Source organism: Podarcis raffonei, chromosome 6 (genome assembly GCF_027172205.1).
Source record: "Podarcis raffonei isolate rPodRaf1 chromosome 6, rPodRaf1.pri, whole genome shotgun sequence".
Classification (NCBI taxonomy): Eukaryota; Metazoa; Chordata; class Lepidosauria; order Squamata; family Lacertidae; genus Podarcis; species Podarcis raffonei.
This window is the reverse complement of record NC_070607.1, coordinates 51784328-51809575: the sequence shown is the minus strand read 5'-3', so window position 1 is coordinate 51809575 and position 25248 is coordinate 51784328. Positions and strand designations below refer to the sequence as shown.

The 25248-nt window shown below is 46.0% G+C and overlaps 1 protein-coding gene across 4 annotated transcripts in view; it reads left to right on the top strand.

Annotated features, from left to right (window-relative positions):
- AMPD2 (adenosine monophosphate deaminase 2) overlaps positions 1-25248 on the top strand; it is a 48995-nt gene that overhangs the window by 4334 nt on the left and 19413 nt on the right. For 2 of the 4 annotated variants that reach the window (XM_053392829.1, XM_053392828.1), the window contains exons 2-5: positions 17595-17725; positions 20994-21124; positions 22247-22315; positions 24131-24242. In XM_053392829.1, the coding sequence (XP_053248804.1) occupies positions 17595-17725; positions 20994-21124; positions 22247-22315; positions 24131-24242 (443 nt within the window). Of the gene's footprint in view, positions 1-9024; positions 9266-17594; positions 17726-20993; positions 21125-22246; positions 22316-24130; positions 24243-25248 lie in introns of those variants that run through there. The other 2 variants (XM_053392831.1, XM_053392830.1) reach the window with 2 other exon arrangements.

Below are 25248 nucleotides of genomic sequence, written 5' to 3'. Positions count from 1 at the left end.
ATAGTCTTTCCTTTATTTAGGCTGGAGACGAGGGGCGTGAATGGGGTTTTTGCCTCAAAAAACTATCCAGTAATGCTTTCCCTAAAATACAGCATTCCTAGTAGCCCGAGTCTTAATTCTTCCTGAACTGCATTCTAAGGACTCTTTTTTCTTTTACTGGCTCTTGACTGAGCATTTGTGGCCAGTACCATAATAATTAATAATGCTGTTCTAGGCTGTTCCTTTTATTCCCCACTTGATTCTTACCATGAGGTTTTGGGCACCCAAGCACATAATGAAAATAGCAAGAGCTTCCATTGGGGAGCACTTGCTTTGCATGTAGAAAGTCCCAGGTTCAATCCCCAGCATCCCCTGTTAAAGCTGGGAAAGACTGTTAGTCTGAAACCCTGGGGAGCTGCCAGTCAGTGTTGACAGTATTGAGCTAGATGGACCAATGTTCTGACTTGGTGTAAGGCAGTTTCCGATGTTCCTTGGGTTTGCCTTCTATCCCCATCCCTGTAGTAAATGGACAGGATTCTCTTATCCCGATTCTATAGAATTCCTCTGGAATGTTAAGAAGACAGACTAGCCTGGAGAGCTATCCATCCCAGTGTTGCAGCTGAGGCGGCTTCATCCATTCTCCATCAGACGCTGCTGCTACTGCTACTGAAAGGAGGACAGATCTAGGATTTGTTTTTAAGAAAATCTTTGTAGCTTGCCTTTGCTGTATATTAATTAAGAAAACTCCCGATATATCATACACCAGCACACGAGGGAGTAAGCTTTGGTGTCTTCCTTTCACTGCTTATGTGATGGTGACATTAACAATCTGAGTTATCCCACATATAAATGTAAGAAGAGGGTGCTCATCTAGTCCAGCATCCTGTTCTCACAGCGGCCAACCAGATGCTTATGGGAAGCCAACAAGCAGGACCTGAGTGTAACAGCACTCTCCCCTATTGTCACTTCCCGCAACTGGTATTCTGAGGCATGTTGCCTCTGCTAGCAGAAGTGGAACATACCCCTGATGGCTAGTAGCCATTGATAGCCTTCTCCTCCATGAAGTTGTCTAACCGTTTTTTGAAAAACATCTGTAGTCAGAAGTGTGTTGGGACTGGCTTCTGTCACATTGTTCTCTGTACGGTGCAGATAGTTTTTAAGGTAAAGGGACCCCTGACCATTAGGTCCAGTCGTGGCTGACTCTGGGGTTGTGGCGCTCATCTTGCTTTACTGGCTGAGGGAGCCGGCGTACAGCTTCCGGGTCATGTGGCGAGCATGACTAAGCCGCTTCTGGCAAACCAGAGCAGTGCACGGAAACGCCGTTTACCTTCCCGCCGGAGCGGTACCTATTTATCTACTTGCACTTTGTTGTGCTTTCGAACTGCTAGGTTGGCAGGAGCAGGGGCCAAGCAACGGGAGCTCACGCCATTGCGGGGATTCGAACCGCCAACCTTCTGATCGGCAAGCCCTAGGCTCTGTGGTTTAACCCACAGCGCCACCTGCGTCCCTGCCGATAGTTTTTAAGCTGACACAAAACACTTCATTACATTACACCAGCCTGTCTGAGTGCAAATCAAATGATTTTGCCAGTGCTCTTCAGAGTGTGAGATAGACATTGCATCTTTTTCTGCCCTACCTTTGTTTCAAGGGGTGTGTGTGTGTGGGCAGAATCTCTAGGCCCTTTGAGCATTTGTGGAAGTAAGCTCTGAAAGAAACAGCATGCTTCTTCCTATGTTCTCTAGTACTTGAGAGAATATCATTATTACCACATTGCAACTGGAAGTAAAATACTTCTGCACAGCCAAGACCATTGTTAAGTGACAGCGAGGCGTGCCTGGCTGCTTAGGGTGTCACATTTAAAAACAGCTCGCAAAATGCCAGACTTGGTTTCAGTTATTTTCTCATCTGTAATGGTACCCTTACAATTCCAGTTTCCCCCCCTCCTCATAGGAGGAATAATGGCAGGGCTGTGTATGGTGTTGTGCACGTCTATAAAATGTCACACAAGCACAAGATCTGATAGAAGGTGCAAATCCTGATTTGCCGATGACCTTAGTTTTCACTTTAATTTTTTAAAAAGCCTGTTTTTTTAGCCTAGGCCTGGAGACATTCCAGATGTTGCTGGACTACAGCTCCTGTCATCCCTGAGTCTGACAGCTGTCAAGGCCAAATGGAATGGTGGGAGATGGAGTCTAGCAACATCTAGAGGGTCACAGGGTCTCTATTCCTGCTTCAGGATTTCCAGTTTCAAGGAGTTGGTACTTTAGTGCCCTAAACAGCTTTGCATCATTTCCTCCTTATTTTGTTTCAATACCCTTCATTTCTCACAGCATTTCCCCCCCCCCATCAGTCTTCAGAAACATCATTTTGGTATTCAGACCACAGTGTTCAAACTGAGCAAAACGGTTCACATTTCCATATATTTTAATTGCAGCAGTTGGCTTTTCAAGATTATTTTAGTGTAGAATTTGGAATCTTTTAAAAAAAACCAACAGAAGTGCATACAGCCCTTGGACGTAACTGTGTAGTAGAGTCTGTGCAGCACAACTGCTGTCCCTGTCCCCATGCTCAGTCTTTTTTATCCATCAGTGAAACTTAATTGCATTCACTTTGGAGCAATTTGGGAATTGTCCTGTCCTTGACTTGTCCAGGATCACATAGAAACAGGGTATGGCAAAGGTTTGCATTCAAATCTGCTGAGTCTTTCACTCTAACCACTGCAGTCAGCTTTCCTTTGTTAAATGACCCACCTTTGTCCCCTAAAGCTGTGAGGTAGTGGAGCTCTGTGCATGTACGGGACAGATGGTTTTGTTGTTGCTGTTTTCCTTACTGTAATAATATTTGTTCTTTGGGAGGAAAGCATGAAATACAAGGAAAATAAACTTACTACTGTTGTTGTTTTTTGAGATACATGTTATTTTGAAAAGTATAGGGAATATTGGAGAAACAGGATGGAAGGGTTATAGCTGCCCACAAATATATATAGCGAGAGAGAAAAAGAGAGAGCGTGTACTTATAACCAGCAAAATTAGAGCTTGATAGAGATCTCCTAGCCACTATTTACCTTTAAGTCTATGTATCTGAGGCAACAGGGAAATGTTAAATAGCAAACTGATCATGCCTCTTGCCTTAGTTTCCTTTGGGCAGGCAGAATATTTTGAGAATCTCATTTTTTAAAAAAAAATAATACAAATAATATTGACTAGTCCTCTTGGGAGAAAATCCTGAGAACATAATCATATTTACTCTTGTGGTCCTCATGGGAGTAAAATTCCTAGAACAGGATGATCATACTGTGTGACCTAAAAACATTTCTCAAAAGCAAATATTACAGTCACATAACAACCAGGGGATGCTTCTTTAGCTATGAATCCTGGTGGTAATAACCTCAGGCTAAACAGTGGAGAAGAGGACTGGCGTGCAGAAGGTGAGAATCTTCCCCAGGCTTCAAATGAGAAGTGACTGCTAGAAAAGATGAGACAAGTTGGGGACCAAACTTATTAGACGGTGCTAATAAGGACCTGGGAAATAAGGTAATGGGGATCCAAGAGGAGATGCTTTGGCATATTGAGCAAGGGCAGGATTTGGGGGTTCCAAGCATGGGATTGTGAGTGGTGGTACAGCAGTCAAAGGCAGGAAATGGAGGGAAATGTATGTTTTAAAAGAACATTTCATGCCATGTGGAGGGATCTGGGAAGTGTGGGAGAGAGAGTGTTTATGTGTGTGTGAGAGAGCATTTATGTGTGTTTATGTGTGTGAGAGAGAGCATTTATGTGTATTTATGTGTGTGTGAGAGCATTTCAAAATTACTCTATTGCTAAATCTGCAGTAAAAGGATGGCAATGCTGCTTTTGTTTTCTTTAGAAATCTTACAGCGCAGTTCTGTTGTGCAGCAACCTTAAGTTGAATTCTAACCTTTTGTGAGTGAATTTCCTGATGTTTCCTCCACCCGTTTTTGTCTTTTTAAAACTTATTTAAAACTGTTTTAAGCTGCCTTTCCATAACTCAAAGCAGCCCACAGCGAATATTAAAATATAGTAAAAATGAGCAAAACATTATAATAGTGAAGAACAGGGGTTGTATAGAAAAATAACAGTGAACTATCTATTGAAATTAAAAACTAGGTGAAAGAGGTATTGCCTTGGCACCAGTGCTTTTTCAAATAGAAAAACAGGTGCTGGTAGTCACCATGAAGTTGTTACAGTAAGTGCCACACTTTGAACATTTGGGGGAAAGGTGCTGGTTCTGCATACCATTGAGTACCCCCAGAAAAAGCACTGCTTTGCACCCTTCCTAAAAGCCAGTAAAGAAGAGTGTTTTCTGCTGCAACAGAGTAACATATGTAAAGCCCTTGACCTCTTGCTTTTAACTACAGTACAGAAAATGGGGACTACTTAGAAGCAAAGCCACATGGAGCAAGCATATAGTTGTTCATTGTTTAGCAGGGTATTTTAGTTATTGTTGAGTCACTACTGGTCAGTTGAGTTTGTGCTCTCTATTTTTAGTTCTGTAGCAGTTAAAAAGTGTCGTCCCCCCCGTCCAACTAATTCAGGTAAAAATAAATAAATGAAACTCGAGTAATAAACCTATAAATAGTCATGGATACACAATAACCTGTGGTCTAAGCCAGATGTTGAAGAGCTGCTGTTTGGAAGAAGAATTCTCTCTAGGGTGTGGTGACAAAACCACTGAACCAGCCTTGCAAATAAGCCCACAAAAGTTACTAGCCTGCAAAACGTTTTGAGCTTGCAGGTGGGAATGATGGAAAGCTCCCCTTCTTCTCCAGGAGCCCACTACGTTCCTATGCTAAGTGTGGCAGAATATAGTGCAACTCCAGTGTGTGCCTCTTGTTAACTCTCCCTCTGTTACTCTCAGCAGATGTACAAAGCACAGCACAGTTTTCAAAGGGAGATTTCCCAGTGCAGTGTTGGAAACTCCTGCAGAGTGTGCACCTTGTGTCAGTTGTGTGATCTGAGAAAATTGTCTTGAACAGAAGATTTTAAGAGGGAGGCAAAGAATGACAGATCCTTTTGATTAAAATCAGAATTATATTTCCAGAGGTCTAGGCTGCCTGCCCTCCTTTTGTATGCATGACTGCAACCCTCTTTAGGCTGCTGCCCTAGGGTTTAGCTATCTAGCCCAGGGGTCAGCAACCTTTTTCAGCCATGGGCCGGTCCACCGTCCCTCAGACCATGTAGTGCGCTGGACTATATTTGGGGGTGGGGGAAATGAACAAATTCCTATGCCCCAAAAATAACCCAGAGATGCATTTTAAATAAAGGTACACATTCTACTCATGTAAAAACATGCTGATTCCCAGACCGTTCTGCGGGCTGGATTTAGAAGGCGATTGGGCCACATCCGGCCCCCAGGCCTTAGGTTGCCTACCCCTGATCTAGCCTAACCACCTGCTTGATGCAGGAAGTCCAAAGCTATAGTATTTCCAACAGAAGAGAAAACCTAGGCTTACTGAAATAAGGTTACTAGGGAGTAGCATCCATATAAAATAGTGAGCCTTACTTCTAAGTAAATATTTACAGTGGTACCTCGGGTTACAGACGCTTCAGGTTACATACGCTTCAGGTTACAGACTCCGCTAACCCAGAAATAGTACCTCAGGTTAAGAGCTTTGCTTCAGGATGAGAACAGAAATCGTGTTCTGGTGGCGTGGCGGCAGCGGGAGGCCCCATTAGCTGAAGTGGTGCTTCAGGTTAAGAACAGTTTCAGGTTAAGAGCGGACCTCCAGAACAAATTAAGTACTTAACCTGAGGTACCACTGTATAGGCTTACACTGTTATTGTCTTTTATCCTGTGTGGGATCTTTTTATTTTCTCCCTGGTTGGTATAAAATTATTTCCATGACAACAGGCTAAAACCTGCAGGCAGAGTTGAGGATTGAAGCTGGGTCTCCTGTCCTAAGGCCACTCACAAGTCCACCTGATAGACCAGCAGGATCTTAGCTTTTTCTCTCCTCCACCATCTTTATTTACACCTAGATAATGACAGCCATATGCATTTGCTGGATTTGTGCTGTTCTAGTGCACAGAAGTGTTTGCGAATCTCACTGAATACTCAGTACAGTACAGTGTTTTCTATAGTATTTTGATTTTTGTTCTCCTTGGATGATAAGAACTAATTGTTTACATTTTGTTTACATTCTGTCTTAGATCTTGCTTAACTTTCAGTCATATTGCACATATGCTTCTTATTTGCCGGCTGTGACTTTGTTGTCAAATCAAAACCAAGTAATAATTCCAAATTTTACTAAGCAACAACAACAACAACAACTGTGGAAAAGGCATCATTTATGCAGCTTCCATCATTTCTCCGGGGATTTATTTTGTCATCTGCACAATGCAAGTAATCCAGAAACAGGCGACTAATGTTTGACAGAGGGAGTTAAATGCCTCTTCCTCTTCCTCCTCCTCCCTGGCCCACAGACTTATTATTCAGTGTACTTCTGTTGCTTCCAAGCATCTGGCTCTAAGGCTGTTTTTGTCAAGCTGCTGAAATTCATCCAACACTGAGTATAAGGTCTGTGTAAATATATCCCCATGCTTCATATTTCTCTTATCTGCCTCATTTGCTTGCAACCCCAATAACTGATATATATTATTTATTATTGAAAATACAGGTGTTTCTCACCTGTGGACATAACAATATTGATAGGAAAAAGGTATTAGCCATTCTATTTTGAAAGGGATTGATGCCAGTCTTTAGGTGTCAATCTCCTCAAAGGCTTGGCTGCTGATCTGTAGTTCTCCACACACACCCCATATTCATTTGAAAGAAAGCTATATACCTACAAAAATAAGTAAAGGTAAAGGTACCCCTGCCCGTACGGGCTAGTCGTGTCCGACTCTAGGGTTGTGCGCCCATCTCACTTAAGAGGCCGGGGGCCAGTGCTGTCCGGAGACACTTCCGGGTCACGTGGCCAGCGTGACGAAGCTGCTCTGGCGAGCCAGCACCAGCGCAGCACACGGAAACGCCGTTTACCTTCCCGCTATAAAGCGGTACCTATTTATCTACTTGCTCTTAAGGGTGCTTTCAAACTGCTAGGTGGGCAGGAGCTGGGACCGAAAGATGGGAGCTCACCCCACCGCGGGGATTCGAACCACCGACCATGCGATTGGCAAGCCCTAGGCACTGAGGTTTTACCCACAGCGCCACCCGCGTCCACCCACTACAAAAATAGTTTTATTTTATTTCGGAAAGCAATACAAAACTGCTTAATTATGGAAAATATTTAATCTAGGTATAATAAAATAATTGACAACAATACACCGATAAGAGCAGCATTTTTGTTTTTATTTTAGAAACAAGTGCATACACAACACTATATCTGGGTAGGCTTGCTGAAACAAAGAAACTAGCTGGTGTGTGAAATGGTATAGTGAGGGTGCCTACCTAATGTCAATAGGCAGGGAGTTCCAAAGGTGCTGCCACAGTGAAAGGCTGACTCCTCCCAGATGTGGAAATAATGAAGTTTACCTCCATGGGTTTCAAAACCCAGTTTTGAGCAGTTCAGCCTGGAGCTTGCCTCTGGGGATTTGGGGCTTGGCTGCTATAGTGCCATCCCTGAAAACACATTTCACTTAAGGGCTTTGTGAGCAAGTACCGCATTGGGTTGGATTTGGCTCTCTCAACAAGAGGTGTGGGATCCTTGGCCAGATTGTTGAGAACTGGAGAAAATCTGTGTAAGCAACATTGGGGCACTGCTGCTGCTGCCGCTGCTGCCACTGCCTTCCTCAGAAAGAGAGCGATCACTGGGCAGGCTTCCAAAACCTGCTGCCAGTCTGTCTTCGAAGGATCGAGACTGAGGAATGACATGCCCATCACTGTCACCCCTGAGGCCCTTCATCTTGGTGACAGCAGACTCTGAGCACAGGCACCTCCGTTACGTCCTGCGGGATCAGGAAAGGACAGCTGCTTCTCATAGGCCATTTATTGTTCTTAATTAACCAGCGGCTGCAGCGCTTGGAGACAAAGCTTATAGGCGGCTTCTGCCAAGACAACCTCCATCCCCGTCACCACTGAGCTGCAGTCCAGTATGCAGCACAGCTTCGATTCTTCCACTTCCTCTCCTTACCTTGGAACCAAACGAGATCTGGCTTGGAGTTGTCTTAACACACCTGGGTGATGCCAGCAATGGAGTTTGTGCCGTAAGGGCTAGAATGTGCCATTTGGGAAGTAACGATTCCTAATGGTTAGAGCTGGATGGTCTGTGAGCCAGATAGAGACAATCTGCTACAGATAGCAGAAAAGTAATATTTTCCAGACTGGTGCAGGAGAAATTGGGCAAAGGGGAGCGCCCTCCCTCAGATTCTAGCCGAGTGGGGTTTAATGTTTGAGAGGGACAGGTAATCACACCTTGCAAACTGACTGCTGGATGGAATTTGTGTGTATGTTTACCAGACTCCTCATAGCCTTTAGTGGGAAAAAGATGGGGGGAGCACAAGACACCCCTCTGTTTGCCCCCCCACCCATGGAATATGATATATTCTGTTTTAAAATCATACAGAGACAATGTGAAACAAAAACAGAGAGGGGCAATAATAACAACAACGTTGAGCTTAACCAAATAAGAATCTCAATGTATTCCCTACAAAGTATGTGGCTTGGAGTGTTCTTGTGCCTTATTATACCAGTACATAATGAAAACACACTCTTAAAGTTGAGTTAGCTTTTGTTCGATTTCCCCCTTTTCTTACAGCATGAACGACCAGTATGTGGTGCTCTGTGCTTTTGTGTGTGGGTAGATCTCTGCCATTGCTTACTTTCAGAGAGAGATGGGGGCGGGCGCTGGGATACACGTCTGCAGCTGTGGCTGGCACGTTAGGGGTTAACTCCTCCTTACTTTGAGGCCAGGAGTTAGCTCTGCTGCGTGGCCACTGGTGGCGGAGGGTGGCTTCTCTTTGCCTGTCTGGCTCTGCCTGCCTCTTGGAAGAGACTGTCATATATTTTTTGTCTCCTCCCTCTCCCCCCATGTAGCTACGGTTGGTACAGCCCAAGCCGGCTCTGGAGCTGGAATCCTGTGGGACTGCAGCTCTCAGAGAGGAGGCTGCGAAACACCGGCAAGAGCAGCGGCAGCAGGCACCTCTGTCTGCTTCGTCCTCGTTGCCTTCTTGTGGGCACTCTGCCTCCCCCAAGGGTACCTTGGAGGCTTTTTGGTCCACGCTCAGGGGGCAGAAGGTGATGGGATGCTCCTTGCCTAGCCTGCCAGCATCTTGGTTTCCAGGTGGAGAAAAGGCAGAGGCTTAGTGAGGCCCTTAAGACTGCCGGATCTGTAAGTGTTTGGAAATGTCTTTTCCTTTCTCCCCTCTGGGGCTGGATGGTTTTGAGTTGCAGCTGCTCGTATTAATCAGGAGTTCTGAGATGCTTGAAGGATAAAGTGAAGCCTGCCTGTTCTATTTAATGGGCTGGAGTTGCAATGCTGTGTTGTTAAGGGGCATGCGATTTAAAAGCCTTTGACGTGAGATGGGCATGTGGCACTCAACGTAAAAGAGAGGGGTGATTTGCTCAGGCTGCCGCAGAAGGCAAATCCCTGAAAGTTAGAGCAGGAGCACTGGCAAGGTATTCCTGTATTGATTGAGGCTTGAGGTTTCTTTTTTTCCGGGGAGTGGGAGGTGTTGTGTGTCTCTGTGTGTAAACCTCTGGCAATTCTCTGAAGCTGGGCTAGCTGACAGCTCATCACTGAAGGGGACCTCCACTGGCTATCCTGGTGCAGATGCTGAAATGTCTGTCTTGGGGAGTGGGGGAAGTGGGTAATGATGACAGCTTCTTTTGCAGTTGTTTTTATCCCTATCATGTTCTCAGATGCATTGCAAGAGTTTGGATTCCTTGTGATGAGAAGTTGTTGCGATGATACCCACAAAAAATGCAGGACTTCTATCCCTTGCACACTGTTTTAGTATTTTGGTGGTGCAAGGCTTCTTGTGAGAAAGGGAGTTTAAAAACAAACAAAGCCACACGTACTTTAATTAATTAAATGTGTATAAATCTGATAGCCATTAGTCACAACCACCTGCATGTACTATGTACAATAAAATTAAAAATGGGGGGGGGCGGGGAACTATGATACTTATTAGTACTCTTTAAAGCATATTTCTGTGATCTTCTAGTACTTGTGAAAATACAGCTGTTTGGAAGAGGCTCCACTATTTCATTGAAATACATTCTATAAAAACTGCCTAATTTTTCACCCCAAGGAACTAGTCACATGGCAATTTATCTGTGCTACCTTGTCTCATGTTGCCGGAACAGGCATTTCAGTGATCAACAGAGGACTACTGAGAGACAGTCTAGCTTTCTAGTTTCTCAGGGCAAGCCTTTAAGCCACTATTAAACTAACCATAATTGCATCCCCAGTGCTTGTGGGAAACCCCCAAGGGGTAAATTGCATAAAGGAAAAATGAATATCTGGTCCTTGGAGTCGGATTGATGGAACACCTAGTGACCTCTCGCCAACGAGATGTCACAATAAAGTGTCTCCATTACATACATGTGAATGAAGCCGTCGCTATATATTACGGCATCGGCATATGTCTGAATTAGCCACATTTCTGCTGCTCTGTGTGTAGTAGGCTCAGGATTTCCAAAAGAGTGGCATAACAAGTGTCACAATATGGGCATGTGACCGACTCAGCATCCGCAGCTATAGTCTTGGTGGAGGAGCTTCAGCATTTGCCCAGAGCTTGACTTAAGGGAAGACCATTGCAGATTCAGAACCAAGCATGATGATGTGACGAAGTGTGGGAAGCCATGTCCTGTCTTTACTTCTCCTAGGTATCTGAGTGTAGGAGGAGCAGGCTACACTGCTGACCCCACTAAACTTTTGCTGCAACGTCACAAGGGGATTTTTGCCATGGAGGGCTTGGGCCTGGAAGTGATGCTCCCCCATTGGTTCTGGCAGGTGTTGGGAGGCTGCCCAACAAAAGCTGGGGCTCCAGACTGCTGCACATCCAAAAGCTGCTAGTGGCAGTGGAAGAAAGGTTGAGGAAATCTGTGTTGCCATCCGTGGTGTTGCCCAGCCAGCAATTGGAGCTACAGGAGCAGCTGTTCTTGGCTGCCCCCCTCATGAGCTGAAGACACATGCTGGCTTTGATGGGGCTGCCAAGGCTTAGCCCTGCAATTGGCCTGGCGGTTCCCCAGCTCTTGCTGTTTTTTTCCTAATGAATTGATTGTTTGCACTGTGCACAGGGAGCCCATTAGGGAGACATGTGAGGGTCATTAGCAAGGCACAGTGGAGCTTGACTATTCAGGCAGTGCCTGGATTGGGAGTGGGAGAGGGGCAGTGGGCGGGGGGGGGGAGGGAACCCAAGCAAACACTTCTTCCTTCTGCATAAGCCACTGTGATGGAGCGGGTAGTCAGCCTCTGGGGCATCAGGCAGGCAAAAACACTCTGAATCAGGTTTGACAGTTGATGGCAATGCTCTCCTCCTTGTCCTAGAACAGGGCTTGATGCTTCTGCTTTGTGGTGTGTACCTTGGTGACCCGCTGAGGGCCAGATGCAAAGCAGGCATTGCAAGCTTTCGTCGTGGGGTGGTGGTGGGGGAGACCTTTGTGTAGTTATGGAGTTCTCACGTGTCTCCAGTGAGCTCAGGATATGAATGAACTCGAAGGGACTGGTTTCTCTTGTGTCACCCTTTCGTCGGGTAGTTGTGACACTTGTGAAACTTGCTCAGCATCTACTAAGATAAGTGGCCCCTCCCCCACAAACTGGAATGTGTTGTGCAGAGGTTTCTGGGAATAGGCTGCTAAGGACAGCAGGGCCAATTTTTCCTTTTCTGTGACAAGTTTCGTTCTGAAGGAATGAGCACTGGAAATCTGAGTGCACAAAATGCATATTGCCAGCTACTGCAGTGTAGCTGCTTTTGGGGCAGAATCAGCATCTGTTTTAAGTGCCCCCACGACAAGAATTCCGGTTATTGTAGATGTAACAGCTAAGAACACTAGATGGGGAAAAGCTAATAATCATATCATTTCAGAAATGACGTTTCCAGGTATATAATTATGAAATGCTTTATTAGACCCTGGTGGGTAGGAACACACGTGTCTCATTGCCGGATGATGCCCTGGAGATCCTGCCTGTTCTTTTGAACACTCTTAAGGCAGCAACAACAGGATCATAAACAGCTCCTCTGGCTCTTTTTGGCCTGTTACTTTTATCTGCCCTTACCCCTTTCCCACACTGCTACATGAAGATGGATGCAGGATCTGGAGGAGGAATGGACTGGGAAATGCGGTAGCTCCTTGTGTTCCTGTTGCTGTGGGATGTTTAGACCCAGGCAGGATCTCTAGATTGTGATCAGGCAACCTTTTGGGAAGGGCCATAGCTAGATAGTAGGGTACATACTCTGCATTGCAGAACATCCCAAATTCAATCCCTGGTATTTCCCAGTGGAGCTGGACAACGTCGTCTCCTCTGAAAGTCTGGAGAGTCACTGTTAATCATTGTAGAGTAGGCAACACTGAGCTCAACAAACCAGTGGTCTGACTCTGTATAAAGCAGCTTCTGTGGCAATTTGACCTGGAGATTTTCTCTAAAGTAATAATCTATCTTGTATTTATTCTTGAGCGATTTATAGGGGCAACAGTGAGTGACAGATTGCTCACCAGTCAAGCACCTCCAGTGCCATCAGACATCTTCCACCCATCCTCACTTGTTGGCCTTTCACCCTTCGCCTAAAGTAATTTCAACTTTTTCATGGACAGTAACAAACTTACTTGAACACTCTGCTGATATTAAATACGATTTAGAAGATATTCTGTCTCTTGACAAGAAAAGGAAATCAGTACTTGCAGGCCAGCTGAGTTGGGTTGAAAAGTGACTCTAGATAGACAATAGCTGGTTTGGATGGGAAGACAAATGGAATTCCTTGCGTAGTGGGTGATGTCAGTAATTATAGACAGGACTTGTACGATTCAACCGAGGGAATGCCAGATCCTGTGATTTAGTGTGGGCTGTGCAAGTGAGCCATGAATTTTCATGAATGTGTGTACTTATGATATCCTCTTCAAAGAATGGAATGTGATGTATCGCATGACAGAGAGAGTGGAAAAGAAGTAAGGACACGAGGCATTACAGTGATAAAAAAATGTTTGCAGGGACTGTGGATTGATTGATTAATTTCGACACTTTTATCCTATTCATCCAAAAGCTCAGGGTGGCATACATGATGAGGTCCCCCCACCTCATTATCCACACAACAACCCTGTGACTTCAATCTGGCTGAGAGAGAATAACTAGCCCCAGGTCACTCGGAACTTCATGATGGTTGAAATGGGATCTGAGCCTGGGTCTCCCCAGTCCTAATTCAGCAATGTCACTTGGAGCAGTATGGCTTGGAAAATGGTACCTAGAAATGGATCCTTTTGGCTCCTGAGCCAAATCCTTTTGTGTGGCTATGAATACCTGAAACTTTTAAATAGAAAAGGTCTGACAAAGCCATGTAGTGTTTACTTGTGACATAGCTGACCACACAAGTTATGTAGATTTCCTGTCTATTGACAGCATGCAAGAGTATCAGTTTATGTAATTGCCAGTAGCTGTTGGCGATAGTCCAGTTCCGCTAGAGGTGTCATGTTCCTTTGTACCTTTGAACCTCCCTTGCCCCCCGCCCCAGTCTGTTGCTTATTATTCTCTACTTAGTAGGTGAAACGTCTTGCTTAGAGCTGCTTTTCAAATCGACCCAATGAAAATGTAACCATGGTTAGGTGATCAAAGCTGTGCTGCAGGTTTGCATCTCCTTTCTTGTCCATCATCACCTTCCTTACTTTCACCCTCAAGAATTAACTTCACTCACCTGGTTAGATTTGACTCTGGCACAGCAGCATTAACATCTGCAGCAGCACAAACAGGGATGGAAGCTTGTTTGCAAACCATGGCTAGTGCCAGTCAAGATGTCTACATGAGCCACGGAAAGGAAAGAATTCACATGAGTTAGAAGATTGCTAGTTTGGCACCTACATTGGGTTATTACGGAGGGAAATGAGCTCTTGTTTGTTGACTGTGTCCACATGGTGACTACTATAATGTGTGGACGGTGCAGACATGTGTGAAAAATTGGTGGCATGGACTTGGAGACCTTATGGTTTAAAGGCACCACAGAGACATGCAGAGGAGCAAAGAAAACCCATATTTTCTGTAGTGTGTGAAGCATCCTTGGGAGACATTAAAAACAGATCTATGAGCAACCTTGTCACAAGTTAGAACTAAACAACAAGATATGTAATGGACCAATGTAGTGTATTCTACAACACATACTGAGCACACAGCAGTTGGGACTCTGATCTGCTTTAAAAATGTCTCAAGTAACTACATTCTTTCGCTCCCTTTCCCTTGAGGAGTCTATTTTGTTTACCTTGCTTTATTTTTAGGAATTTTGAGGTCAAGACATGTCGATTCTAGCAGAAGGGAACAAAGTAATTGCCTATGACTCTGTATTATTTCACAACTTGCTTTGCCCCAGAGTCTGCAGAGGTAGGAAGTTGGGTCACCCCTGGATTCCTGTGTGGCTTCAGAGAGGCCACTCCATGGTAGATCTTGGCCAACAGTCAGCAAAAGTGTTGTGGTTGGGCTGTTTGTATTGATTATCTGTTCCCCTTGTGCTCTGCATGGGGAGCTAGGAGTGGTTGTGCTCTTGCTGCAGCGGCAGGGAGGAAAGATCTGGTCTGCAAGCATTTGCTCTCATTAGAACGTTAAGGCCTGAGAGCTGAAAGCCAGTCACCCCTATAAAATGGACTTTGAGCAGTTTCTCCTGTGAGGCTCAGCGTAGGGTCTGGCTGATCGGTCCATGGTGTTTGCCTTCAGCCTCTGCAGGCGCAAACAAGAGAGAATGTGTCTCTGCCAGGTTCCTTTTAACAGAACAAAGGATGTGTTATTCCCCTTAATAGTCTCTCTGGAAGCCAACTTAAGGTACTCGTCTCCAGGCTGGAAGCTGATTATTATTTCTACATCAGACAAGTGGTGGGGCAAGCCTTACCATCTAATTTAAAATTTTAGAAGGGATGGGATACCCCTTTTTGTTTTTGTTTTTAGTGCTTCTCAACCTCAAAGTGGATGCTTAGAGTCTTGAAGCTGGTGAGAAATGGGATCCTTTTAACTGGGCATGATGGTGAGGAGACTTCGCTTTTTACAGCAGGGATGGGGACTGTGTGGTCTTCCATGGACTCCAGCTCTCATCAGCCATAGCCAGCATGCCCATTGGTGAGGGGTTGTGAGAGTTGTAGTCCAACAACATCCTCAGGGCCGCAGTTTCTGCATCCTTGTTCTTCAAGAAAAGCAATAGCATCTGTTCATTTTTAGCTAGCATAGTCAGTTCCTGGCTCTGCCAGAAATTCCTTGTTAAACATGGCAGTAAGTATTTTCATCTCTGGGCTGGAGTCCTCCATCTGCAACGTGGTTTGTGGTTGTCACAAATGCTAGGAAGAATGGCATTGAAAAAGCCCAATAAAAGGTGATGCCAGTTGATAAGGGATTCTTCCCCATTTGAAAGGAGATCTGGTCCACAGCTCAGTGGCATTTCCGGTATTTTGAGGTCGCTGGATCACTTTGAGAACGGACGTTTGAGAGACATGGTGGGGTCCAGATGAATAGCATATGCTGGTTGCCTATCCAGAGTCCGACCTTAAATCCCTGCTGGGCCAGGAACATACAGTCGCTTCCCTTGAGGAGGTCTCGCCTTCAATCCTGCATCTGTTCAATGGGAGTAGGAGTGGCTTATTTTGCATGGCTGTTGTGAGCTTGAATAAAGCAACAATTGTGCATATTATGTAATCTGCCAAAATTAATATGTGACTACATATTCAGGAAATGAATGGCCAGGCATAGAAGGAGATGTCTGGGAACTCTTCTCATAATGCCAATATAACGGTGGCTTCCAGACCCAACCCTTGTCCCTGGTATCAGAGCAGCTGAAAATGGCAAACAGAGGCGGGTGGATCATAAGATAGTTCTTGGGCATTTGCAAGGTCTGGGGCCCTGTGACACAGGCTGGCAGCTGGTAATTTGAGTGTGGGCTTTGAGCGACCCTTGGGGGTGGATGGTGAACCAATGGATCAAATAGTGCTTGTGCCATTTCCTTTTATTTTAAATGGTGGGCTCTTGTTGGAACTGGTAAATATAGCTCAGGAACTGGGCTATGTTAACAGAGACCAGAAAACAGCATAAAATTGGGCATATTTCACAGAGGATTTCCTGCTTTTTGTCAATAGCTGCCATTCATTGGACATGGTAAGGGATGGATTACGAGCGGCAATCAGAGTTGCTCTGTTTCTGTTATTTTTCTTTTGTTGCATCTGGTGACTAATCCAGAGTAGGTCACACCATGATAAACACATCTGTCTTTAAGGTGCCACAAGACTAGTTCTGTTTCTAATGTCAATTTTCAGTAGCATCTTCGCTCTGTTGATGCCCTGGGCCAGTCTGAGTTCTAGCAGCTTCATACTTTTCAGTGTGCACAGATGTGAAAAAGGCTTTTGGGAAGGATTGCCAGAAAGTGAACTTGGCAGTTTAGTTTTCCTTTGAAGGATGGTGAGGTTCAGCAGAGGTAGTATGTGCTTGCCATTTCTGTGTGCACCAGTTGCTCTAACATCTTAGCTTGAATACATTCCTGAGCCACTTCCTGAAGCAAAAGGATGGAAAGAGTGTAGAATTAGTACATTGGCTTATATATGACGTGGGTGGCACTGTGGTTTAAACCACTGAGCCTCTTGGGCTTGCCGATTGGAAGGTTGCCGGTTCAAATCCCTGCGACGGGGTAAGCTCCCATTGTTCTGTCCCAGCTCCTGCCTAGCAGTTCAAAAGCACGCCAGTGCAAGTAGATAAATAGGTACCGCTGCGGCGGGAAGGTAAAGGACATTTCCGTGCGCTCTGGCTTCCATCACGGTGTTCCATAGCGCCAGAAATGGTTTAGTCATGCTGGCCACATGACCTGGACAAACGCCGGCTCCCTCGGCCTGAAAGAGAGATGAGCGCCATGACCCCATAGTCGCCTTTGACTGGACTTAACACCCAGGGGTCCTTTACCTTTTATAGTATCATCATCTTATCACCCCTTTTCCCTGGCCTTGACACCTGAGATGTATATTTTCAGGACCCACTCTATTTGTGGGTGTGGTTGCATTTTTTATTGTAAGTTTTAAAAACTTCTGATGTAATTTTAATCAATGTAGCCCACCCCTGGGACTTTAGGGTGAAGGCAGGGTAATAAAGTTGTTTGTTTGTTAATTACAGTACGAGCAGCCACAACCTGCTTCCTTCAAATGCATGATGTGGAGTGAGAAGGGAGTGATGGTAAAGCCAAGTGTTTTAGCAGTTTCTCAAACGAAATGATGGTGGTGGGGTGTCTGCTAATCTGCAGAAACCTTTTGCAGATGTTTCTTGGAAAGCAGGACTGTCCTACGGCAGTTCTCCGTTTTGATCCAGGCAGAATTACTAGCCGCTGCCGACTGGGACTGATGGAAATCATAGTCCAGAACATCTAGAGGGCACCAGGTTGGAGAGAACTGATAAAGGCTGTGTTTGATTAAATTTCTCCTCTTCCCTTGAATTGTTCTGATCAGGGTCGTGGCTTTCTCTCATCTCCCTGACTGCTGTCTCATATTTTCCACAGAGATCCACGGAGGGCCGCGGTCCCGCCAGTTGCAGCCTGCGCGTTCCCTCCCGGGGCCTCCCCACTGCCTGAAGCATTTTCCTGTTGACCTGCGCACCTCCATGGATGGCAAGTACAAAGAGATAGCCGAGGTAATGTTACTTCTTCATTGCTGTTGCTTTCCTCTTTTATAACCTTGGAACCAGGCCTGTGAGGACACCACCTCAGAGTTACACCTGGCCCCGAGTTCCTCTTTTCCTTTGATTGCTTTTTTATGAAACAAGCTTGTAACCCTCAACTCTGACAAATGCATGCGATTCCTCTTGCCATTTGCAAAGGTTGTGGGGAGGGGGGAGAGATAATCCATGCAGCCTTTCACTGTTGGAGGTAATGAGTAGGTTGCTTTCAACTCCTGCAAATGGAAGGTGAGAGGGAGGTGATCTTTGCCAGTTCCTCTTGTAATCTCCTGTGCCCCTGGGAATTGTGCTTGGTGGTGGTGGGTGGGTGGGAGGTGGGGATAAATCACCCTCCCCTTCTGTTTGTAGAAGCTTCTGCTGGTTTGACGCCTTGGCTGAAGTACAGTATTGCTTTCCTAGGATCACCTCTGTTTCCAACCCGGTGTTTGGGAGTTATTTCTCACTGAGTGTGCTTGTTGTGAAGTTTTGTTGGGGTGTTTCCCAGAGGGCCAGGTTGCCACATTGTGCCAGTTAGTGCCACCCTGCAGTTGAGGCATAAAGTGTTCTTACGTGGTCTCCACTGCCATAATGATTCCACCGTCTCCCAATTTTAATTGTGGTGTAAAGGAAAGGTGGACCTAGCATTGCTTGCAGCCCACACTGCTTGTTTTCGTCCACTGTTTGGGGATGCCAGATTCTAAGGTAGGCAAATCTTCTGGGACTCTGCTGCTTCCAAGTCCAGACGTGGCATGCTCACGGCAAATGTGCATTAGCCTAAATCCAGCCTCAAAGCCTGGCAAAGTCTGTCCCATGTGCACTTAATGGTTTCTGGAGTAGCTGGAATCTCTGTGAGTGATGAACTGTCCTGCTAATCACAGCATTACAAGAGAAAGGAGGCGCAAGAAAAAGGAGAAGCTCTTGTTATGTTCCTCTTATTGCGTGATCCAGTTCCAGGCTTCCTGTTTCAGGCAATCAGAACAATTTTTTCAACCTCAGTAATAGGTGAGCAATCTCTTGCTGGAGTGTGAACTGAGCCATTGTCAGGGAGAGCGATTACAGGAGTACTTTGGCCAGACTTTTTGTCTGGATGGGCTCTTGGGTGCATTCTCTCCCAGTTGGAAAGACTGAAAAGGTCCATAATTTCAACTGGGGAATTTGCGGGTCACTGGCAAGCGGTCCCAACTTGCCTCGCCAGTAATTCTGATGCTGATACCCTTTAACCTGTGCAACAGATGTTTCCATTGTAATTGCTGGCACAGAAATTTGGCTTTTTGCCTTTAGCTATCTAAAGAGTGAACTTACCACAGGCAAGCTTTCAAGAATCGGGTACCCGAGTGAATTAATTGAAAATGCATTTTGATCGACCTACTGGCAGGCTAAGTAATTGAATTGCTTGTCTGATTTATTGGGGGAAATCCTTGCAGAGCAAGCCTGACTCAGCACTTCCCAGCTCATGTCTCTTTGTAACGCAGCTCGCTTTCTTGCTGCTTGTGCTTCAGGGCTCTTTAGTTGCAGTATGGAAATGTCCATAGCAAGATCTTGTCCTTTCATGAGAGCTGTCTGTCTCCTTCCTTCATACCTTGCTCTTGAACATGGGTGGGTGGGGGGACTTTCTGGGGGGGGGGGCTGAGGGTCACATTGCCCTAGTAGAAAAGCTGTGGAGCCATATACCTGAACCAGGTGGGGCCAGATCCACACAAAATCATAAACCCTTGATGCACACACAATTTCTCTTTCTCTCTCATAACACCATGCATATCATGGAAGCAGAGGCATATTTTTAATTATTACTAGCTCTCTTTAAGTTATACCTTCCATTTCCTTCATAGACTTTAAAAAAAAATACATTGAACTTCCTATACAGTGGTATCTCGGGTTACAGACACTTCAGCTTACAGACTCTGCTAACCCAGAAATAGTACCTCGGGTTAAGAACTTTACTTCAGGATGAGAACAAAAATCGTGCGGCGGCAGCGGGAGGCCCCATTAGCTAAAGTGGTACCTCAGATTAAGAACAGTTTCAGGTTAAGAACGGACCTCCAGAATGAATTAAGTTCTTAACCCGAGGGGCCACTGTATTTGTACTGCCTATCTAAAAGGCTCAGTAATTCTAGTGTGATAATGCAAATATGTTCAATTCACAGCTGAATTGCAAGTCTTTCCCCAAAATTGAGATCCAGCAATTGCAAAATGTGTGGACTACTTTTTGCATTTCTGCAAAGAATACAAGTTTGCTGTGACCTTGCAGAGGAAGGAGCCACGGTTACACATCCTCTTTCCATTTCTGCTGAGCAGCTGATGGTTGGCAGGGCACCCGGAGGGCTGTATGAAATCTGGCCAGACCACGGGTATCTCACCCCAGGTCTAGGACATTAAAATGTGCATTCATTTTCAAGGCTGGAAATGTCATTTCAATCTACCTTTGCCACACTGAAGATGTTAGGTCTGCCTTCACTCTTTCTGGTCCCAGACTGATAGAAGTGTCATAGAGCCTGTTGGTGGAGCTCACGTCACGTGCTGATTTTAATGGGTCCATGGTACAGACTTATTAAAATCACAATACCTGAAGTACATAAATGTCGTATGCACACCGTAGAAAAGCATTGTGGCATGATGTAGATTAACCCCACCTCACAGGCTTGAATATACACTTCAGATGTTATGGCTTTAGTGGATTCACAGTACAGGTCTGTAAAGTGTATATCTTACAACTTAAATGTGAGGCATGGTCCTAAGCAGAGACACTGGATGTGAGCACTGGTGGTGGTATGGAAGTGTTTGAAGAAATTAGGGCCTGCTTGATGGCTCAGCAGCTGTCGTTTCCTGATGTTGACACATCAGTGTGTCAGAAACATGCTGGAGAAGGCAGCAGGGAAGACGGGGACCTTGAGATATATTAATCATTAATGCACCTTTCGATGACCTGGGCAATGGGAAACCAGCAGCAGTGAAGTTCATCTAACAGTCATCACTCAGGCAATTGTAAGTCACTGCGTTGGTGACCCCATTGTGAATTCCTGTCCTGAAAATGCAGGCATTGTGGCATGGATCCCCACCCACAATACTTTCATGGATGCTGGCAGAGTATTCCCATCTCAACAGACAGACTCCAGGGAGTCCCTCTTAATGGACTCTCCATGCTGGTGTCCGCATTGCTTGTCAGAGGTTTGTTATGTGGGAGGCTTAACTACTCCTCCCTGCCCCACCCTCGGTCGACTGCACTGTTGTGCTGCTGTGCCCACAGGAGCTGTTCTGCCGTTCGTTGGCTGAGAGTGATATGCGCAGTGCCCCCTATGAATTCCCAGAAGACAGCCCCATTGAACAGCTGGAGGAGAGGCGCCAGCGGCTGGAGCGGCAAATCAGCCAGGATGTGAAGTAAGTTGCTGTGATGCTTCTTGGTCTTCTTCTGGCTCCTTTGTTTGGTATTTCCAAGAGTAGGAAGGTGCATTTCAGAGAAGTTCATGAACAAAGACTACTGGATGAATATGAGCAGTTGAGAACTGAGAAAGGTGGCAAGAAGCCAAATGGGGAACCCTTAGTTGCAACCTAGAATAGATTGCTATAACTCGGGGAATAGGCTTGTTGGAGAAGACATCGGTGGTCCAAAGAGGTGCACATCGGACGTTGGCTAGGATGCCTGCCATTGACATGGTTGTGTGTGTGCATATACATAACTGTATGTGTGTGCGTTTGTAGCTGGCAGTTTTACACAACGCTTGTCCTGCTTACGGTCTGTCTTGGGTGCCCAGAGGCTTTTCACTGGTGGGATTGCTTTGTGGTTATCCACGTTACCAGCAGGCAAATAAAGGCCTCTGTATTTCTTCCAGCTCTATCTGCCCAGAGGTGGCTAGATTCGTTTAGAAACCAGGACTGGAGAGAGGACAAATATGGCCCGGTACAGATGTTGTGACCTAACCATGCCTAGGCTATTGGAAGTGTGCTGTAGGAGCATTTGCTCCCTCTTCTCTATGCACACACTGCTTCCCTTCTCTGCTTCCTGGGTTGTGGTAACCATGCTTTGGCATAATGTCTGGATTGATCAAATTATGGTTACCACTGGCCATAGTTTGCCTCCGCACCAGAACCAGAAACTCACATTGAGCTATACTTTCTGGTTCAGGTGGGGGTGGTTTGCCAGATCTTCATGGCAAACTGGTTGCCATGGATGAGGAGGAACTTACTATTCAAATCAGTAGCACTTTCCTGATGGCCAAACCATGGTTTGGTTTTGATGTCTGTCCTAGGCCTTTTGAATCCATTCTCTTCTGTCTCCCATAGCTGGTGAATATTGCTGTACAGTGTCTGCCATTTCTGGTGTTGGTTTCTGTATTAATGCTAGTGTTTTCTTTTTTCTTCTCCTCCTCTTCTCCTTTTCTTCCTCCACATTTCCTCATCTCTCTCTGTTTGTGTGTGTCTCTCTCTCTTCCCCCCTCTCTCTTTCTGTCTCTCTGTTTGTTCCTGTCTTGGCCTTGGCCTCCACTTCCCATTTATCCTCAGACTAGAACCTGACATTTTACTCAGAGCCAAACAGGACTTCCTGAAAATTGACAGTGCTGCTGACTTACAGTGAGTGCCTGGCATTAATTCTCTCTGCCCTTGACTCAGGGGTGGGAGCGGGAGCACCCTGCAGGCTGCATCCTCATCCTCTCCCCACCTTGGCAGGCACAAAGGAAATGACACTCTTGCAAGAGTTCTATCCACCTGCATGTGGCACATTCCCACTCTCAATCATGCCACTGCTGCGTGTGTGGTCAATTAATTAGGTGCAGATACTGCTAAGTCAAACTAAGACATGTGCAGGCATTTGGGACTGCCTTGTGCAGGCTTAAAATGGGGAGGAAGCAGAGGCATGCATACACAACCCTTGCACCTTCCCTCAAAACCCCAGTGCATGCCAGCTCCTGTTCAGACCTTCCTACAATCAGTGCAAAGCTCTAAAGTGGGGGGATTCTATGTGGAACATGCTTAGAAATCCCCCATCAGACCTTGTACAACATGGGATAGTCCGAAGTGGGACCAGGAGGCACAAGGAAGTTGGGGTGGGGTGGGGCTTGCATTTGTATCCCTCGCCTCTCCATCTTAAGTCCACATTATTTTGCCCCCAATGTACAAGTAGGGCTCTGATCTTACCAGCAGTGACTGAGAAACATGCCAGACAGCCTGGGAGCAGGCTTGGAACTGAACTTCAGAGTGGAAAGATGGTGTAAATCAGGGGTGGCCAACTCCCAAGAGACTACGATCTACTCACAGAGTTAAAAGCTGTCAGTGATCTACCCCATTTTGGGGGGTTCAGGTCAAAGTTAATGGGCTTTTTTTAGGGAGGAAAGCCCTGCTGAACTTCTTTGGGGGGAGCCAGTGGTCTACCAGTGATCTACCACAGGCAGCCAGTGATCTACCGGTAGACCACGATCTAACTGTTGGGCTTGCCTGGTGTAAATGGGTGAAGTGAATCTCCCCTCGCCTCCTGGAGGAGAATGAAAGTTCGGTGTTTTAGAATGGAGAAATCCTTGCGGAGGAAAGGCCAAAGCTAGCCACTGTTTTGGTGCATGTGTCAAGTTTGGCGATCCCTTCTGAGAAGTAGATGCTGTTCAGATTGAGAAGCTGGGAAGCCCTATGGCCACTAGGGCAGGCAGAAGCTGGGAAGCCCTATGGCCACTAGGGCAGGCAGAAGCGCCTCTGATCCCGAGCTCACCATGGCTCTCGACACAGCTGAGCGGGGGATTCCTCCCTTTCCACTGCTGGTCACTTTCCCTTGTTCCTTTGCTCTGAGCTCCATTTCCCTCCTGTCTTTTTATTATAACGGTGATGATTCTTTTCATGGCAGGCGCAGTGGGTGGAGCCAGCCTCTTGTCTCTGTGTTTTATATTTCTTCCCCCACCTCCCCTCTTTTCATGGTGCTGGCTGAGCAGCTCAGATCCCTAGTAAGCCCAGCAAGGTCCTTGTCAGGGCGTCCCTTGGAGGCCAGCTTCTTCAGGCCCTTGCTCTGCTTCTGGTTCTGCCATATGATTGACTTCATACAGTGCAGAAAGGGGCAATTGGTCATCTGGTGAAGCTGTGCAAAATGAAAGAGCCCTCCCCTGAGGAGCAGGAACCACCTTCCTGCTACGTGGGCACCCTGTTTGACTGTCCAAGGTTCTGAAGCTGTCAAGTGTCCATGACTGTCTCCACCCCTTTCCGTAGTTCAGGGCTGCTCTCCCTGTGGTTGGCGGGGAGGTTGTCCCTGTTTTGAACGTGTCTTGTGTGTGGTATGTCCTGCTTTGATGTCTTGAAGGACCTCTTTCGAAAAGGGGACTCCAGTGAGCACGGCAGGATACCGGCAGAGCCAAATCTGTCATTTCCTGTTGCTTCCTCAACTCTCCTCTTTCTTTCCTCTCCCCCCAGATTGTTTAAGGAGCAGGGAGAGGACCTGGTGGACCAGTATCCCAAAGAACGGGATGTGCTTCTGGAAAGGGAGTTCCAGAGGGTCACCATCTCCGGAGAAGAGACGTGCGGGGTAAGGCTGACGGATTCAGAAACTAGCCATCCATTTGCACCCAACCACGCACACCCACCCACAATCTCCCGCAAAGGCTCTGCCACAGGGGTTCCCAGACGGTGGTCTACAAGCTTCATGCGAGTGATCCATGCTATGTTTGTAAAAAAATGCAATTAAAAACCATGCAGCATCCAGCACAGTGCTTTACAACTTTTCAGCAGACAGGGAAATCATTCCGTGGTCTGACAATGTGTTCCGCAATGTTTAGGGGGAGCGGGCGGGTTGGGAACCACTGCTCTACAACATGCTGCTTTCTGACAGCAATCAGATAGCCTCCAGGCAGGAAATGACTCCAGTTTTGCCCTGGAAGGGCCTTAGCTCAGTGCTAGAGCACATTGTGCTTTGCATGCAGAAGGGCCCAGGTTCAATCCCTGGCATCTCTACTTTAAAGGATCAGGTAGCAGGGAATGTGAAAGGCCTCTGTCTGCCTGAGCCCCTGGAGAGCAGCTGTTGGTAAAAATATGCAACCCATCTAATAAACCAGCTGGACAAATAGAATTTACTGACAGGCTCTGTATTTTGTATTTTTGGTGCTTTGTAGTTTGATGTTTTGAATGTTTGCTGTGAGTTACTTTGGGCACAGCCATTGTGGAAAATTGTTTATTATTAATTTATTTCAAGTATTAAAATAATTTTCTAACTTTGATTTTTTTCAACACCCATGTTGTAAGTGTTATACCCCCAAAAAAATTGCAGATGGGAGTCTGGGGCTAAGAAGGGGAGCTCGCCTAACTTCACCCAGTGGTTCCATTTGGATACTTTACTAAACTTCAGCTTAGTGTGCTGTGAATGAGCCTATGTGAGCTTCTGGCTCACATGCTCCCCCTTTCCCCCTCCTTCTGGAATTCAGACGCTTTTACTTCTGTTTTTGCTTAATCTCATGTTTCAGTGTTCACTGTGGATAAAGTTAATCATGGTTTGTTTGAAACAAGCCAACTACAAACCATAGTCAACATTAACCCCA